We start from the raw sequence: 16,264 nt of genomic DNA, 5'->3' as shown, positions 1-16,264 counted from the left end.
GTTTGGAAGTATCTTTTAGCATTTGTTGAGGTAATTCCAGAAAGTGATCTTCCTAAAATATAAATTTGATTATATTGCTTGAACTCATTTCAGTGGTAGCCCATTGTCTTAGGATATAGTCTGCAGTCTTTTAACATGGTTTAGGAAGGTCTTTGTGAAGTTGTCTGCTTGTCTCTGCATTTTCTGCCCAATCTGCTAGTACCCTAAGCTTGTCTGCTTCTAGGAAATAACTGTGTACAATATTGTTATTGTACACAGTACAATAAGTTTTGTTCTCATATCTGTATTCTTGCCTGTAGTCCCAGCAATTTCTGTTATGTGTTAGGTATTCAACAAATACTTACCAGTTGAAGGAACTGAGTTGAATAACTGATCATTATCCTTCACTAACTAATTTATTTTTTCAGATCAGGTTAATGTTTAAAGGGAAGTCATATACCTGATGAATAAAAGTTTATGTAATAACTATTAATCTCAATGGACGTTCTTGCAATTCTTCCCCGTGCTGACATACTGTATTCATAGAGCTCCTCATTTCCATAGCTCTTTATCTCATTTAATCCTAAGAAGAACTCTAGATAGAAAGATCAGGCATTACATCTGTTGTATGGATGTTGAATCATTGTTCAAGTGATTTGCCTGAGGCTCACACAGCTAGTTTTATGTCTCTACTTTTTGGGGGGAGAAAGGTTTGTTTGCTCAGCCAGCTATGTCCTATCAGTGATATGAATGAAAGCCACTTTAATCCATTGTTCTGCCAAGTGTTTTCTAAAAATAATATTTATGAAGTTTTCTCTTGTTGACTTTCCCCCTTTTGGAGGGATGGGGAGGAGTTGTGTTCAGCTTTCGGACTGTAGCAATAATGGGTTTCAGTCGTATTAGTACTTTTGGGGTAAGAACTGTGGGTAAATGGTTTCATTTAGAGTTTTGCCCATGGAATCTTAAATATTATAAACATCATTAGACAATAGTTATGAGGAGTTTGTCTTTAAAATCATGTATGTATTATAGTTTTTTCATAGGATATATTATATACCAGTGATTGTATCTTTTAAACTTAGATTTCATTGGCTTTTGTAACTATTAAGATTTGACAAATTCTTAAAGGTCCTATTTTTGTTGTTGTTGTTGAGTATGTCATGTAACTTATTAAATACTGAAGTGAGGTGAAAAATAAAATGGTTGTATGGATACAGAATGGTTGGAAGGGTATCGATTGTTTACCCTCATAATCTTGTAACTGACTGTGAGCTGTGGCTCAATACTGCTGCCCAGCATTACAAGAGAGTATTATGTCACATATCATTAGCCTAGGGAAAGATCAAAATTTGAAATAAAGTTTCTACTGAATAGTTGTGATGCTATTTCACATCCTTTGGTTTCAACTTGAAGTACTCCAAGGTCATGTTTTAATGATACTTTGTTGTATTGAATGTTTTATTGGTGTTAGATACTCTGAAACATGGCCTATTAACCATAACTGTCTAGAGTTAGAGGAACATTCAGTAATGCACTTTCATCTTTCAGTTGATTTTTTAAAATATGCTGAAATATCAGTATTGTATAAGACTTAACATGAGCTAATTCTTTAAAGATGTTAATTTATTTTCTTTAAATCTTTTTTTCCTGCTTTTTAGAGGAAGTATCATTCTGCAAAGGAAGCTTATGAACAACTTTTGCAGACAGAAAACCTTTCTGCACAAGTAAAAGCAACTGTCTTACAACAGTTGGGTATGTAATAATATTCACTTAGTGTGTTATAAGTACATTGCTTTATGGTTTTTACATGTCACTGATGGTAAATACATGACTTACGTATCCTATTTCTTTTCCTTCCTTTTCCAAAGTTGATGGACTTTATCTGAACTTATCATATTTCCACCTTCTGCTGATTATTGTCTATCTCACAGTCAATCTTATTACAATTCTTTAGTGTAACTTTTCTTTTAAATGCTCAAAATTATACACTGGTACTTAACCACGAGTGAGGGGGATTGAATGCTTTCTCGGTGCCAGATACCATTAGTACTCAATGAAGTTAAGTGATTTACCTAAAGTCTCTTAGTGATTGGTGAGCTTGCTTTCATAGCGCTGTCAATAATACTAAAACATCTTTAGGTAAGAAATGTGGAACATCTAAAGTATAGATTCTCTATACATGCAGTTCTGTTGTCATGTTGAAGATGAAGGAATATAGTTGTTAGCATTACTGTTTTTAATGTAATTGTAAAATTATTTAAGCTTAAATTTTTATCACTTCATGATACTAATGCATACTATGTGATCAGTTATACAAAATAAAAACACTGCTTTCATATAAAACTATAAAACTTTCATTTTTTAATTTTGTGTTTAATCTCTGGTTAGAATTTCCATGAGTTATCCATATTTTAAAAAATTATAGTCAAGTATTTGTTTTTAATGATTGCATGCAGAGTTTAAATAATGTGAATTGGTATATTTAAGTTAAAATAAGTTTATTAGTACAGCAAAAAACATTTTGTGTTCTTAGGTAAAAAGAAAAGTGATGCCTTGATAGCTTACTCATTCAGCTAATAATGTGAATATAAACTTTTTTAGTTCACATTATTTATAAATAAGTTTTTATGCATTTTAGCTGCACTGAAGAATGTGTCAGTAGCAAAAATGCACACAAACCTGTCCTCTTTGGCTGAATGTATAGGTAAACTTTTCATGGTTTTGAAAGGGAAAATACTTAGCCTTATTGAGTCTAATTTATGCCTGCACATCAGTCCTTCCTACTTGCTTGTCACTGCTGCTTAAGCAACTCCTTTTAGAGTCTGTTACTCTAGGTCCTGTTTTTAGTAGTAATAGTGGGAGAGGTAAGGGAGGAACAGATGAATAAGGGTGAGATTGACTTATATTTCCATAAAACATGATAACTCAGCCCTCTTTCTTTGGAGCACAGCAACTATAATAAATATCAGAAAATAAAGGTCCTTGTTTGTTTTGTGTACTGTGAACTATACATGAAAAACAGCTGATTTTGTGAACTTGAATTGAACCACAATTGAAATATGATTCCCTAGCAAATTAAGTCAAATTATTCCATGTGCTAGTATTCCATGATCTAGTGTTTTGATTACTTACATGGTCAGCTTGTTTGTTTGTTTTATCATAACAGTTTTATTTAAGGTGTACAAGATGATGTTTTGATATACCTGTACATAGTGAAATGATTGCTACAGTCAAGCTGTCCAACATATCCATCTCCTCACACAGTTACCTTTTTTTTCCCCTATGGTGAGAGCACCTCAAATCTATTCTCTCATCCAGTCATAATGCTGTATGTTAGTTCTCTAGATTTACTCATCCTACATAACTTCAACTTTGTTTCTTTCGACCAACATCTCCCCATTTCCTCCATCTTACCACTCCTGGTAACCACCATTCAACTCCCTGCATCTGCGTATTTGACTTTTTTGGATTCCACAGATAAGTGAGATTATGTATACCATCTAAATTTGTTTAGTAAAGATTTGTGTTACCCATTTTGTACCATTTTTATTTGCAGCATTTTGAATGGACTTTTTCTTATAGTCTTAGAGTTAAAAAAAAAAAACTGTCAAATGATTGTAATTTTTATTTTACATGAGTTGTGAATATATGTAGCCAGTGCCAGTAAGGTAGGATTGTATGTTGTGTGTCCTACTCTGAACTGTCATTGATGATATGGCTTTATATTTACTCCTTGGAAGTAAACATTGTGTTAATAGAGATTTTTAAATGCAGATTAAGTTTTACATGAAACAGTAAATAAGATTTATCTTATATTCTTTGTTTTGTATCTTGAAATTTTTTCAAATACAAAAATTAGAGAAGAATAGAACTGCAGTTTGTAATCTACTAAGTGACAAGTCAATACTTAAAAGTGTTTTAATTTCTCTGGAATGAAAGTTCTTCATTGCTTTGACTGTACCTTAAAGACAAACTTTTTTAGGACAGAATTGATGGTTCTAAATTTCAGGAGTGTGTATGCCAAGCTAAATGAATAAATTGACTGAAAAGAGTATTTTTTTATGACTGAGGTTGAGAGTATTATTTTATTTGTTTCTGCTCTGTATTCTTTTAAGTAGTAGAGTAATTAAGTCATTTATGTAAATATTTTTAATCATTTACTATAGGATGGATGCATCATACTGTGGATCTCCTGGGAGATAAAGCCACCAAGGAAAGCTATGCTATTCAGTATCTCCAAAAGTCCTTGGAAGCAGATCCTAATTCTGGTCAGTCCTGGTATTTCCTTGGAAGGTAAGACTGATTTATCAGAAACTTAGGTTTTGCTTTTGTTTATTGCAGCTAAGAGTTTTAAATTATCTGAAATAGCAGTTTACTAATAATGTGATCAGTATATTTTCCCTTTTAAATATTTTATAATGAAGATTTCTAGATAAAAAATAAAAGAACTTCTGAATGTGGTAGTTTTCTTATACCATCATCTGGTCCATCAGGATATTTCTTGTTTTGCTTATTGGATTTTCATTTGACTTAAATTATTGCTGGTTTTCAAAAACTCTTGGCGGATACTAATTATTCAGTCAGGTATTTAAATGCCTTTCCTTTTGATTTCTAGTGTTCATATGTCTATTTAAATAGAACAGAGAATTAATTTTTCATTCTGCCTGGTGACTACCAGTAGTTAGTGGAACTTTGCCCATTATCCTTTTTATTAGTGATATTTACCTTCGATAGAATGGACATTAATAGCAGATTTCAAATCATAGTTGTATTTGAAGTTTTACAATGAGAAAGTAGATACATTATTATTCAATTTGTTGGAACGGAGAAGTGACATTAGTGAAAAAAATTTTTTTGCAAGTCTATAAACTTTTCTTGTACTTTGAATGTCTGAATTTTGCTTAGTGATTATCTGAAATATATCTCATGTATATGTATCTGATAGAATATATTTTTGGACCATTATCTGATTGTATTTTAGTTCTTAATTGGTTTTAGCTTTTGCAATATGGTAGAAAAATCAGTCTACTAGGAGTTATCTGAGATACTTGGATTCAAGTCTTGGCTACTATTTGTGGAATCTTGGATTGAACAATTAAACATTTTGAGGCTTCAGTTTTCTGTTGATAAGAGAATTAAATCGATGGTTCTCAATAGTGGTAGGGTGGATGGGAAGCGCTATTTTGCCCCAAAGGAGACATTTCATAATGTCTGTAGAGAGATTTAGGTTATCACAACTATATAGAATGCTACTAGAACAGTTCTCTACAGTAAAAAGTTACCTGGCACAAAATGTCAATGGTGCTGAGGTTGAGAAGCCTCGGGTTAGATCTCTTAGGTAACCTTCCCATGCTAAAGGTTTTAATTTTATGTTTTCTTTGGAAATTACCCTGTTTTGTTTTAATTTTAAACTTTTTCCCATTCTTTTTTTCTATAGGAGTATTTTACTTTGATTGAGTTAGCCATATAGTCACATTAAATTTTAGTATTTTGTACAGTCACATTAATTTTAGTATTCTAATATTTTATATTTTAGTATTTCATTTTTTCCTTTAAATTTAGCAAAGTATTTTTTTCCTTTAAATTTAGCAAAGTATATTTGTATGAAATGGAATAATATTAAGATGTTTCAAATTTTTTTTATTATTCATTAATAATATCCTATAATAGTTGAGTGGAAAAGTAGTTATTTTTAGTAGTAATTTTCTAATTCCTTGCCAGGCTTATAAAGCCATCTAAATTCAGTTGCTCATTAATAAAGCTTGAGAGTCCAAACTTTGTCTTTCTCTTTCATTAAAGATCTTTGGGGGCAGAAACTGAATCTTAACCATCTTTGTATCTTATTACCTGGTAAATGGCTATTTAGTAAATGGAATGAATGATCTAATTGAACACCATTTGCCTTTGGAGCTCTCTCTGTTACTACGGTTAATATTGTGCGGTGAGAGGCTTCGTATAGTGACCAAAAAGGAGCTCTAGTACTACAAAGTAGGGTCTTGCTTAGTCATTGCCTCTAGTGTTAATGTTTATATATGAAAATTTCTGTTAATATAGATTAAAAGGAATGTGTACCAGAAAGTATTTTTCTTTTGATCTAAGATTAAGATTAATAGTTTAATATAGCACAATAGTGTGGATGTCTTTTTAATATATTTTTTTCTTAATTCTATGCATATAAAATTAATATATAATTTTGAAATATCAAAAATTACTTTTTGTTGTCTTTTATTTTTGCCACACCACTTGTGGGTTCTTAGTTCTCGGATCAGGAATCAAACCTTGGGCCCCCACAGTGAAAGACCAGAGTCCTAACCACTGGGCCTCCAGGGAATTCTCCCAAATTACTACTTTAGTAATTCTGTAATTTTCAGCTTAGTGAGCACTATTCCATAGGAGGTGTGTCGTCCTCCTACTCCGAAAGTGGTTTTTCATTTGAAATCGTTGAGATACTTTTTTATTTGAACCTTTCTGGATAGAATTTTCCAAATACACTTTGCTGACTTCTCAGATAAAGGATACGTCTTCCAATTTAACTTGTTTGGAGGTTCAAGATTATCATGTTGGTGTTCAGTATTTTTTATCTGTAATATAATTTGAGGACTGTTTTAGACTTTTTTTCTTTGATGTTTACATTTCTTACCCTTTTTACTGACTTCTAATGTGTTGCTTCAAGTCTGTTTTGTCATGAGAAAATACTTATAAATAAATTAGATTTTAGAAATTATTAAAGCTCTGAAGGAAGATCTCAAATGTCATTGGGATTCGATGACCCTATTCTGAGGCACTTTGTTACTTATCTCTGCATCAGGTTTGTGTTGAAGATTGCATTTGTTTGTCGTTTGGCATGTGTATATCATAATGAAAGTGTAATGTGGTAATGCTGTTAAACTAGCACTTTGTTATTGACTGTGTTATCACAGAATTCTAGAATGTTAGAGCTAGGAGGGACCAGGAGGTCACCTAGTTCACCCTGTAAACCTTGTCATTTTGCACATTTTAGAAAGGGAGCTCAGAGGGGTCAAATGTTGTCCAAGGTCACAATCATGCAGGTAATTAGTAGCAGAGCAGGGACTAGATCCTTGGTTCAACACCCAGAGCTTTTTCAGTTACACAGTGCTGTCTCACGGGAGCCTGGTTAAGTTTTATTAGAGGAAAAGTGTTTGATAGTTGGATTGAGGAATTTGTATTTGGGCACACTGGTTCCCTACTTTCACTTTGTAGAAATCAAGTATGAAAACATAGGTTGTGGGATTTACTGCTTATTCCTCCCAGCAGGTAGGTGAATTTGCTCTATAAATGTGAGATTGGCTTTGATTTAATTAAGAAAACAAACAGAGCGTGTTTTCTACTGTTGGGTAAACATTTCTTTTCTTTGTGGTGTCTGTCCCTGTTTGTCATTGTTAATGCCCTCTTGTCGTGAATTCTGTCCTCATAAAACAGTTTACAGACACTCTCTGACACTGCCTCTGTTTCTGTCACTCACCTTTCTTTATATTGCCCCAACCCCAAGATTAGTGATCTCATGGTCTTCCCTTGTGGCTCAGCTGGTAAAGAGTTCACCTGCAATGCAGGAGACCTGGATCCAACCTGGGTTCAATCCCTGGGTTGGGAAGATCCCCTGGAGAAGGGAAAGGCTATCCACTGTAGTATTCTGGTCTGGAGAATTCCATGGACTGTATAGTCCATAGGGTCACAAAGAGTCAGACATGACTGAGCAACTTTTACTTCACTTCACTTTTCAGGCTTATTTTTACCTCTCCTTTGTAGGTATCCTGTGTTCTTGTATCCTGTCTTTCAGATGGATGAATTCCAAATCTTGATTTCTACACTTCAAAGTATTAAACACCAGGACAATATTTCCTATTCTTTACCTAACATTACCTGTTTTAATGTCTATATGCATGTCAAAATCAGCATATTTCAAACTACATTCATCATTTTCTTCTCTGAACCAGCTTCTTCTCCTTTATTTTTGCCAATGATATCACCATCCCCCCCCCATTTGTCAGACTTAAAAACTAAATTATAATCCTGCCCCCATGAATATCTAATCAGTCTGTCACAAAGTTTTTATCTGTGTTTTGGTTTATTGTTTCTCCTTTTTCTTTGTTGTCACTTCCATTACTTTCACCCTGCTGCTGCTGCTGAGTCGCTTCAGTCGTGTCCGACTCTGTGCGACCCCATAGACGGCAGCCCACCAGGCTCCCCCATCCCTGGGATTCTCCAGGCAAGAACACTGGAGTGGGTTGCCATTTCCTTCTCCAATGCATGAAAGTGAAAAGTGAAAGTGAAGTCGCTCAGTCGTGTCCGACTCTTAGCGACCCCATGGACTGCAGCCTACCAGGCTCCTCCGTCCATGGGATTTTCCAGGCAAGAGTACTGGAGTGGGGTGCCATTGCCTTCTCCAACTTTCACCCTAATTTGGGCCTATTCCAAGCCAGTAAATATAGCTGCCTTCTTTTCTACTGTCTATAATTTTTTTCGCTTTTGGTTTATTGCTACACATTGTTAGCAAATAAATATTCCCATAAAATACTTTCATCATGCCATTCCCCTTGCTAGAAGAAACTTCGGGATACTCTTAGGTTGGATTTAAAATTCTCTACCGTTTATACTATCTTATATATATGAGATATCATATATATGTAAAAAATATATGTATGATATAAGATGCAGCTTATATAAGTTTTGCTCATGCTATTCAAGCAACATTTCAAAATGCCTTTTCTCAAGGTCTCTGCCTGACTCAGTGGTTCTCAGACTTTTGGATTACTTGACATTTACCTTTTTTTTTTTTTGCTATTTACTCAGTTAGTAGTATTTCAGAGTAAGTCAATTACAATACAGATACTGGTTTAATGGAAAATGTATGTATGTATGTTTGTATATGTCTTTTTTTCCCATTTTGTTTGCTTGACCAAATTGCTGTAAACTAGCTGGTAAATGCAAATCACTGATCTAAACAATACGCATCTACACACATTCAGATCCTTTACTCTTGCCCTTTCCTTTCTTATCTTTCCTAAACCCAGTAGTGTGTAGTGTGGTCTCTTCTACCCTACCCTAAATTTTCAGACCAGTTATTATCTGTGGTAGCCATTTGATAACGGCATCATGCTGTTCATAATGTGTCTTCAATCCTCAGCTGAATTGTAAACTCCTTGACGATGGACTGGGTTTTATTTTTTCCTTTTTCCCTTAGTGCCAAACATTAAGAATATAATTTCTGTATTTTTATAATTTTAGCTGCTGTTTTATATATCCATCAGGTACATCTACATTAAGAAAAGTGGCAGTTCCCTGAAACTTTAATCATACCTTACTACCCTTACTAGTCATTAAGTACCCTTAATGACTTGACTACTGTACTTAATCCTGTTTTATACTATTTTTGATAGTCGGCTTGATATTATTTCATATGTTTGTGTCTTGTGTATATTAAAGATTTGTTGCATTTATTTTTATTATTTAAGAAAGGAAAACTGAAATCTGATTCAGCAAGTCTTACCAGCATGGAATGTTTTTCTTGGTTTTTAACTAATTTCTTACTCTTTGGAAAACCAGAGATCAAGTTGTATAAGTATAGTGGTGTGTATATATCTCTCAATATTATTATATTGAAGTGATATGGCATTTAACTATTTTAATAGGTGCTAAAGTATGCTGCACTATTAAACACTATCAGATAGTCTATAATATAGCTTATTGAAGGGTTAATTATAGTGTTATTGACATGTATATTCACACTTCACATAAATTTGTTCTCTTATTAGATTTTTATTTGCTTTGACAGTCTTTCAGCACATTAATCAATGCATATTAATCATATTTTCTTATTTTTTTCCCCTCCCCTCTTAGGTGCTATTCAAGTATTGGGAAAGTTCAGGATGCCTTTATATCTTACAGGCAGTCTATTGATAAGTCAGAAGCAAGTGCAGATACATGGTGTTCAATAGGGTAAGACTTTGTTTAGAAATAATGGTATAATTCATACACAAAGATAGTTGCGTCACATATAATGGACTTCGTAAAGCTAAGCCATTCTTTTTAGTCGACTTATTTTTTCTTAATTTCTCGTCCCAGCGTGCTATATCAACAGCAAAATCAGCCTATGGATGCTTTACAGGCCTATATTTGTGCTGTACAATTGGACCATGGCCATGCTGCAGCCTGGATGGACCTAGGCACACTCTACGAATCCTGCAACCAGCCTCAGGATGCCATTAAATGCTACTTAAATGCAACCAGAAGCAAAAGTTGTAGTAATACCTCTGCACTTGCAGCACGAATTAAGTATTTACAGGTAAAATGTTTAAATCGCAGTTTTTTAAAGGCACATGTTTCCCCATGACACTCAGGCAGGAGGAGGGTGGCTGGGAAGTTTGTCTAGTTGTCTTTTGATGTCTATAACTTGTTTCCATATTTTGTAAACATACCATAGCTTGTAATATTATTTTACTTTTCATTTTAAGTAAGATATACAGTATTTTAAAAGATGCTCTTTTGTGCATTTACCCTGTTAATGCATATTAATTTACATAATTTTTTTCTATGTACTGTCTACATTTTTAAGTTGTCATAGCATTTTAGAGAAAAGAACACGAACACTGTCTTTCACTCTTGCTTGGAGTTTCATGAGAAGACAGCTATAAGAACTCTGAAAACAGAGCTCAGCTTTGTTTTAATTCTCACAAAGGTTTATATTCCTTTTTCCCTCATTATACTTAGTATCTTTCTGAAACCCCAAATTAAGGATCTATTTTCTTAAAAACAATTAGTTATAGCATTTAGGAAGATTTAGTGGACTTGCTCTTACTCAAGTAGGCTTGTGTTAAATTTGCTTTTTACATAATTTTTCCTAGGCTCAGTTGTGTAACCTTCCACAAGGTAGTCTACAGAATAAAACTAAATTACTTCCTAGTATTGAGGAGGCGTGGAGCCTACCAATCCCCGCAGAGCTTACCTCCAGGCAGGGTGCCATGAACACAGCACAGCAGGTGAGAAGTTGGGTTATGTTCTGCAGGTGCCCAGCTTTAAGGGTTCTTTTCAATCTGTAGTAGTCAAGCGTATTTTACTAAGCACAGGAGGCTTTTATTAATGAAAAGACTCTTGATTTAATTGTGAAGGGAATTTAGATCAAATTAAAACTCCCTCTGATACGGGAAGAAATTTTGGGGTGCCAGTTTAGAACCTTTGTGCATTTTCATGGTTTTGAAGGAAATTTCTTAACATAATGCTGCAGTTTATTTAATTTTTGAAACAAGTTTTTCAAAGGAAGGTACACATTACTCCACTGATGATTCATTTGATTTTCAATAATTACCATTCAGCGATGTCCACATAGATTTGAAAAGTATGCAGCTTGTAAAGTTGTATAATTTGAAGGAATGAATTAAGAATATATAGAACCCTATTTTTGTCTTCCTTCTGTGATTCTTAGGCATGTAAACCTCATCATCCAAATACTGAACCTGTATTAGGCCTCAGTCAGACACCAATTTCACAGCAATCCTTGCCACTACACATGATTCCTTCTAGCCAAGTAGATGACCTGTCCAGTCCTGCCAAGAGGAAAAGAACATCTAGTCCAACAAAGGTATATATTTTAGAGAAATAGAAAATCCCAGTCAAGAAAGAAATTCCTAACTGCCCTGAACTTGTGCAGTTTGAACATCTCCTGTCCTTTATTTTAAATCTGTGGACATCAATGAGTGAAAGGCTTGAGTTTTTTCATTCCAAATTCTTAGTATCATATTAAATATGGAAAGTAGGGATAAATTTGCATTCATCAAATCATTTTATTCATCTCCCTGCCGTTAAGATCTCAACACAACTTTTCATCATCACTTTCTACTGACATTAAAATAAACTTAACATTGAACCTAGTGGACAGTGTGGTATTTAGGTTAGTCATTTGGGCCATAGTTTAGGGGTGGGCCTTTTTGGGTGGCTAATTAAAGAATCAATATTTTCTTAAGTTTTAAGTTCCCAAATTTACTATGCATGTAAAATTACTTTTAAAAGAACTAAATGTCATAACATCTTTTTTATATGTAAATATTCCAATTCATAGTCATTTGACCTCCATTAGTCATTATATTAACTCTATGGATTTAACCAAATATTCTTTAATTTTTTTTTAAATCAATTTTCTTCAGAATACTTCTGATAATTGGAGTAGTGGCCATGCAGTGTCACATCCTCCAGTACAGCAACAAGGTCATTCATGGTGTTTGACACCACAGAAATTACAGGTATGTAAAACATGCTTTTGACAGATTGTTTTTCCTATTAAAAGTAGAGGTACTAAAGTTCTAAGTTTTGTTAAGTATTAATTCTTAAAACTGAATGGCAGTAAACTCAGTTAATAGGTACATAAGTAAAATGAGCCCACATTTACCAGAGTAATAGAGATAATTCATTCTTTTTTTTTTTTCCCACTTACCTCTGCCCCACCCCCCAATATATTCTCATGGTTCAAACCATCTAAGTATGAGTTTAGAGTATATAGAATAAATTCTCCTACTTCTATCCCTACTCACTCAGTTCCCCTCCCAACCGAAAACCAGTATTAACTTGTTGCTTATCTATCTTTCAAGAGATGTCATGCATGTCCAAGCAAATACTCATCTCCTTTCTCTCATATGTTATTATTTTTCTTCTCTTTTTATACAAATGATAAAATGCTGTATATACTGTTAGTGTATTATGCAGACCTTTCCATGTCAATATATTAAGAGCTTCCTAATTCTTCTGTGACTACATCGTGTTTCTTTATGTAGGTGTCATACTTTTACTTAGGCAAATTACTAGTTTTGGATAGTCAGATTGTCTTCAGACTTTATTATTCCATACAGTGCTTCTTAGAGAGTACTTGTCATAAAGCATTTTTAAGCTTAAAGAACTGTGTAAATCCTGATAATTTTTGAGTAAAATCTCATGCCCATTTATCTCAAAGATCCCATTACAGTAAACCTTCTGTGATAAATGTTTATTCCCAACTTTCTCAAACTTTTTAAAGGACTTAATCTTGGGATTGATTGCCATTGGTCAGAAATCAGTATCTTTGACTAGACAGCGTTCAGAGTTTTATAGAAAGGTTGCTTAGAATAATGAGCTTGTTTCTTAGATATGTCTTTGACTGTATTCTTCTTTTTCTTCTAGCACTTGGAACAGCTCCGTGCAAATAGAAATAATTTAAATCCAGCACAGAAACTGATGCTGGAACAGCTGGAAAGTCAGTTTGTCTTAATGCAGCAACACCAAGTGTGTACAGCATTGTTTTTCCCCTAAAATTTGTTAGCATTTGAATATTTTTGTTGACCGGAATATCATTTTAGAGAGTATGTTTATGCCCACCTCTAGTTTAGACTAGTGTTTAGTGGGATTTAATTATCTGTGCTTCTTAAAATACTGATAATGGACAGAGATTTTTAGCTATAAATTTGATTTTGAACATGACAGTATTTTATTAATTTACGTGTTATTTTGCATGTAATATTTAACAAACTACATCCTAAACTCAGGCGAGGTTCTTTCAAGTTTGTTTAACTCAGAGAATCTGGCATATAAGTGTGATAAAATGGAATTTTAAGATCCCCTATTTTGTGATGGGGAAGAGACCTGTAAATATGATTTCTTTTCCATAATTTTCAGCTGATTTCTTTTGTCATTTACTAAAAGGATATTTCTTAAGATTAAGTAGATTCCTGCTTTTCTGAGGAAGCTAATCTAAATGTGAAGAAACACAATTGCTTGTCTTAAAAAGATTTTTTTTAACCTAGAGAAATTAAATGTTAGGGTAAAATCAGAGATTATCTGGTTATGTATCTTCATATTCTGATCCTGTCCCTTATGGGCCACACAGGCAGCATTGATTTTTATTTGTTTTTTTTTTGACAGATGAGACAAACAGGAGTTACACAGGTACGATCTACTGGAATTCCTAACGGGCCATCAGCTGACTCATCACTGCCTACAAACTCAGTCTCTGGCCAGCAGCCACAGCTTGCTCTGACCAGAGTGCCTAGCGTGTCTCAGCCAGGAGTCCGCCCTGCCTGCCCTGGGCAGCCTTTGGCCAATGGACCCTTTTCTGCAGGCCATGTTCCCTGTAGCACATCAAGAACGCTGGGAAGTACAGACACTATTTTGATAGGCAATAATCACATAACAGGAAGTGGAAGTAATGGAAACGTGCCTTACCTGCAGCGAAACGCACTCACTCTACCTCATAACCGCACAAACCTGACCAGCAGCGCAGAGGAGCCGTGGAAAAACCAACTATCTAACTCCACTCAGGTAATAGAAGGACTAATTGCCTTGTTGGCTTCTCACATAATAGTTGTCTTTATTTGATTTTCTGCATGTTGAGAGGAGAAATAAAAGTTTGGGAAACTTTTTATAAGCATTTTTACTAGAGTGTGATTACTACATTGTGACTCAGTATTGTGTATAGATTTTTTTTTTTCCTCATATAAGATTTACACACATAGGTAATGTTAGAAATTTCTAAAAGAAGAAGAAAATAGATCATACAATTCCCCAAAACTCACTGCTAGTTTACAATGGCATATTGAGCATTTATAGTAATGTTTCTTAGTTCATTTCTGTAAATATTGCCTACTTAGATCAAGTGCTATTCTAAGTGGTAAGTATTTACTCTGGTGGGAGGAAAAGTTTTTACTTCTGAATATTTATCCTCATAGTTTTCCCTGTGTTTTGGATTGTTTCCATGGAGCAGGTGCACCAAAGCAGGACTGAAGGGTCAAAGAGCTTTTAAAAGAAATGTTGCAAATATGTCTTGCCAAATTGCTTATACTTTTATTAGTCTACTACAAGGAAATATTTGACTTACTATTGGTAAAACTAAAGTAAGTTCTTTTTCTAAGAACTTTTTAAAATGTCTTGGTTCATGTACATAAACAGATAATAAATAGGCATTACATATGGAATATAAGGTAATGTTACCATTAGTTCTCTGGAATAATATACTAGAAAATGGAGCTGGGGAGTACTAGAGATTGATGGTAGAGGAGTTGCATTAATAAATAGGAATATCAGGGAAGGTTTCACTGGAAGGGGTAGTTGAATAAAGACCTGAAAGAGTTATAGAAGTGAGCCTTAAAGATATTCCTGGAGGAGGAAATGGCAATCCACTCCAGTATTCTTGCCTGAAAAATCCCATGGAGAGAGAAGCTTGGTGGGCTACAGTCTGTGGGGTCACAAAGAGTTGAACACAACTTAGCAGCTGAGCATGCACACACACACTTGAAGATATTTGTAATAAGAGTGTTTCAGGTTTAGGGAGCAACAAGGAGCAACAGGCCCTAAGGCTGGAGTGTGTTTTGCATATTTAGGGATTATCAAGGTGGCAAAAGCATGGCTGAGCAGGATGAGAGGTAGATGTGTTCCAATTTGGACACAGGCTAGCTAAATCATTTTCAGCCTTGTAGGCCATTGTATAAAGATTTTGGATTTTATTCTGAGTTAAATGGGAAACTATAGGGAGGTTTGAATGGAGTGAGGTAGTCTGACTAGATCCTCTCCAGTACACTGTGGATAGGCTAAAGGAGGCAAAAGTACAAATGATATGACCCATTTGGAGATTACTGTTATAATCCATGTTAAGAGATGGTGGCGGCTCAACCCAGAGTGGCAGCAGTAGAAATGGTCAACTATTGGGTACGTTTGGGTGTAGAACCAACAGGATTAGGTAATAGAGTGGGTATGAGAAAAACGGGAGTCTAAGCTAGCCTGATAAACTAGGGAAGATGAAGGAGACTGGATGAAATCACCAAGGGGTGAGAATAGATAGGGGAAAAAAGAGAACTCAAAACTGAGCCTTGGGGCATTCCAACATATTAGGTTAGAAAATTGGAAAACTAACAAAGAAAACTGGAAGAGGAGTGACTTGTGAGGATAATAGGAGATACAGGAGAATATGAGTGATGCCCTTAAAGCCAAGTCTTTCAAGGAAGGGACTGTGATCAAAGTGTGAATCAATCCGTGGTTACAGGTTGAGTTGGTAATGTGAGGAAATTAACACAGGAGAAAAACGAGAGAATTGTTTGGGTAGGTGAGAGGATGGGATTTTCAAGGTTCAGTGTCTTTAAACATTAAAGGATTGTTAAAAGGATAACATGAGATTTTTGTTAGGATTCCTAGAGTGCTAAGGTATAATTCGTAGTTAATAAATAAGAACCTTTGTTATGATTGTAACTTAATGATTCTATTATTATTCTTTATTGCATCTAATTCCCTGGCTTCCTTAGTTGCTGAGATTTTG

The 16,264-nt window shown here is 34.5% G+C and overlaps 1 protein-coding gene across 9 annotated transcripts in view; it reads left to right on the top strand.

The window, feature by feature from the left end:
• Positions 1-16,264, top strand: part of KDM6A (lysine demethylase 6A) — a 179,300-nt gene that overhangs the window by 120,549 nt on the left and 42,487 nt on the right. For 3 of the 9 annotated variants that reach the window (XM_019955823.2, XM_070784832.1, XM_070784836.1), the window contains 9 exons: positions 1,638-1,731; positions 4,146-4,272; positions 9,838-9,936; positions 10,063-10,282; positions 10,842-10,976; positions 11,420-11,575; positions 12,138-12,233; positions 13,144-13,245; positions 13,882-14,277. In XM_019955823.2, the coding sequence (XP_019811382.1) occupies positions 1,638-1,731; positions 4,146-4,272; positions 9,838-9,936; positions 10,063-10,282; positions 10,842-10,976; positions 11,420-11,575; positions 12,138-12,233; positions 13,144-13,245; positions 13,882-14,277 (1,425 nt within the window). The remainder of the gene's footprint in view (positions 1-1,637; positions 1,732-4,145; positions 4,273-9,837; positions 9,937-10,062; positions 10,283-10,841; positions 10,977-11,419; positions 11,576-12,137; positions 12,234-13,143; positions 13,246-13,881; positions 14,278-16,264) is intronic. The other 6 variants (XM_070784831.1, XM_019955824.2, XM_019955825.2 and 3 more) reach the window with 6 other exon arrangements.

This window comes from Bos indicus, chromosome X (assembly GCF_029378745.1).
Source record: "Bos indicus isolate NIAB-ARS_2022 breed Sahiwal x Tharparkar chromosome X, NIAB-ARS_B.indTharparkar_mat_pri_1.0, whole genome shotgun sequence".
Classification (NCBI taxonomy): Eukaryota; Metazoa; Chordata; class Mammalia; order Artiodactyla; family Bovidae; genus Bos; species Bos indicus.
The sequence above is the reverse complement of the archived record's forward strand: the minus strand, read 5'-3'. Positions and strand labels throughout refer to the sequence as shown.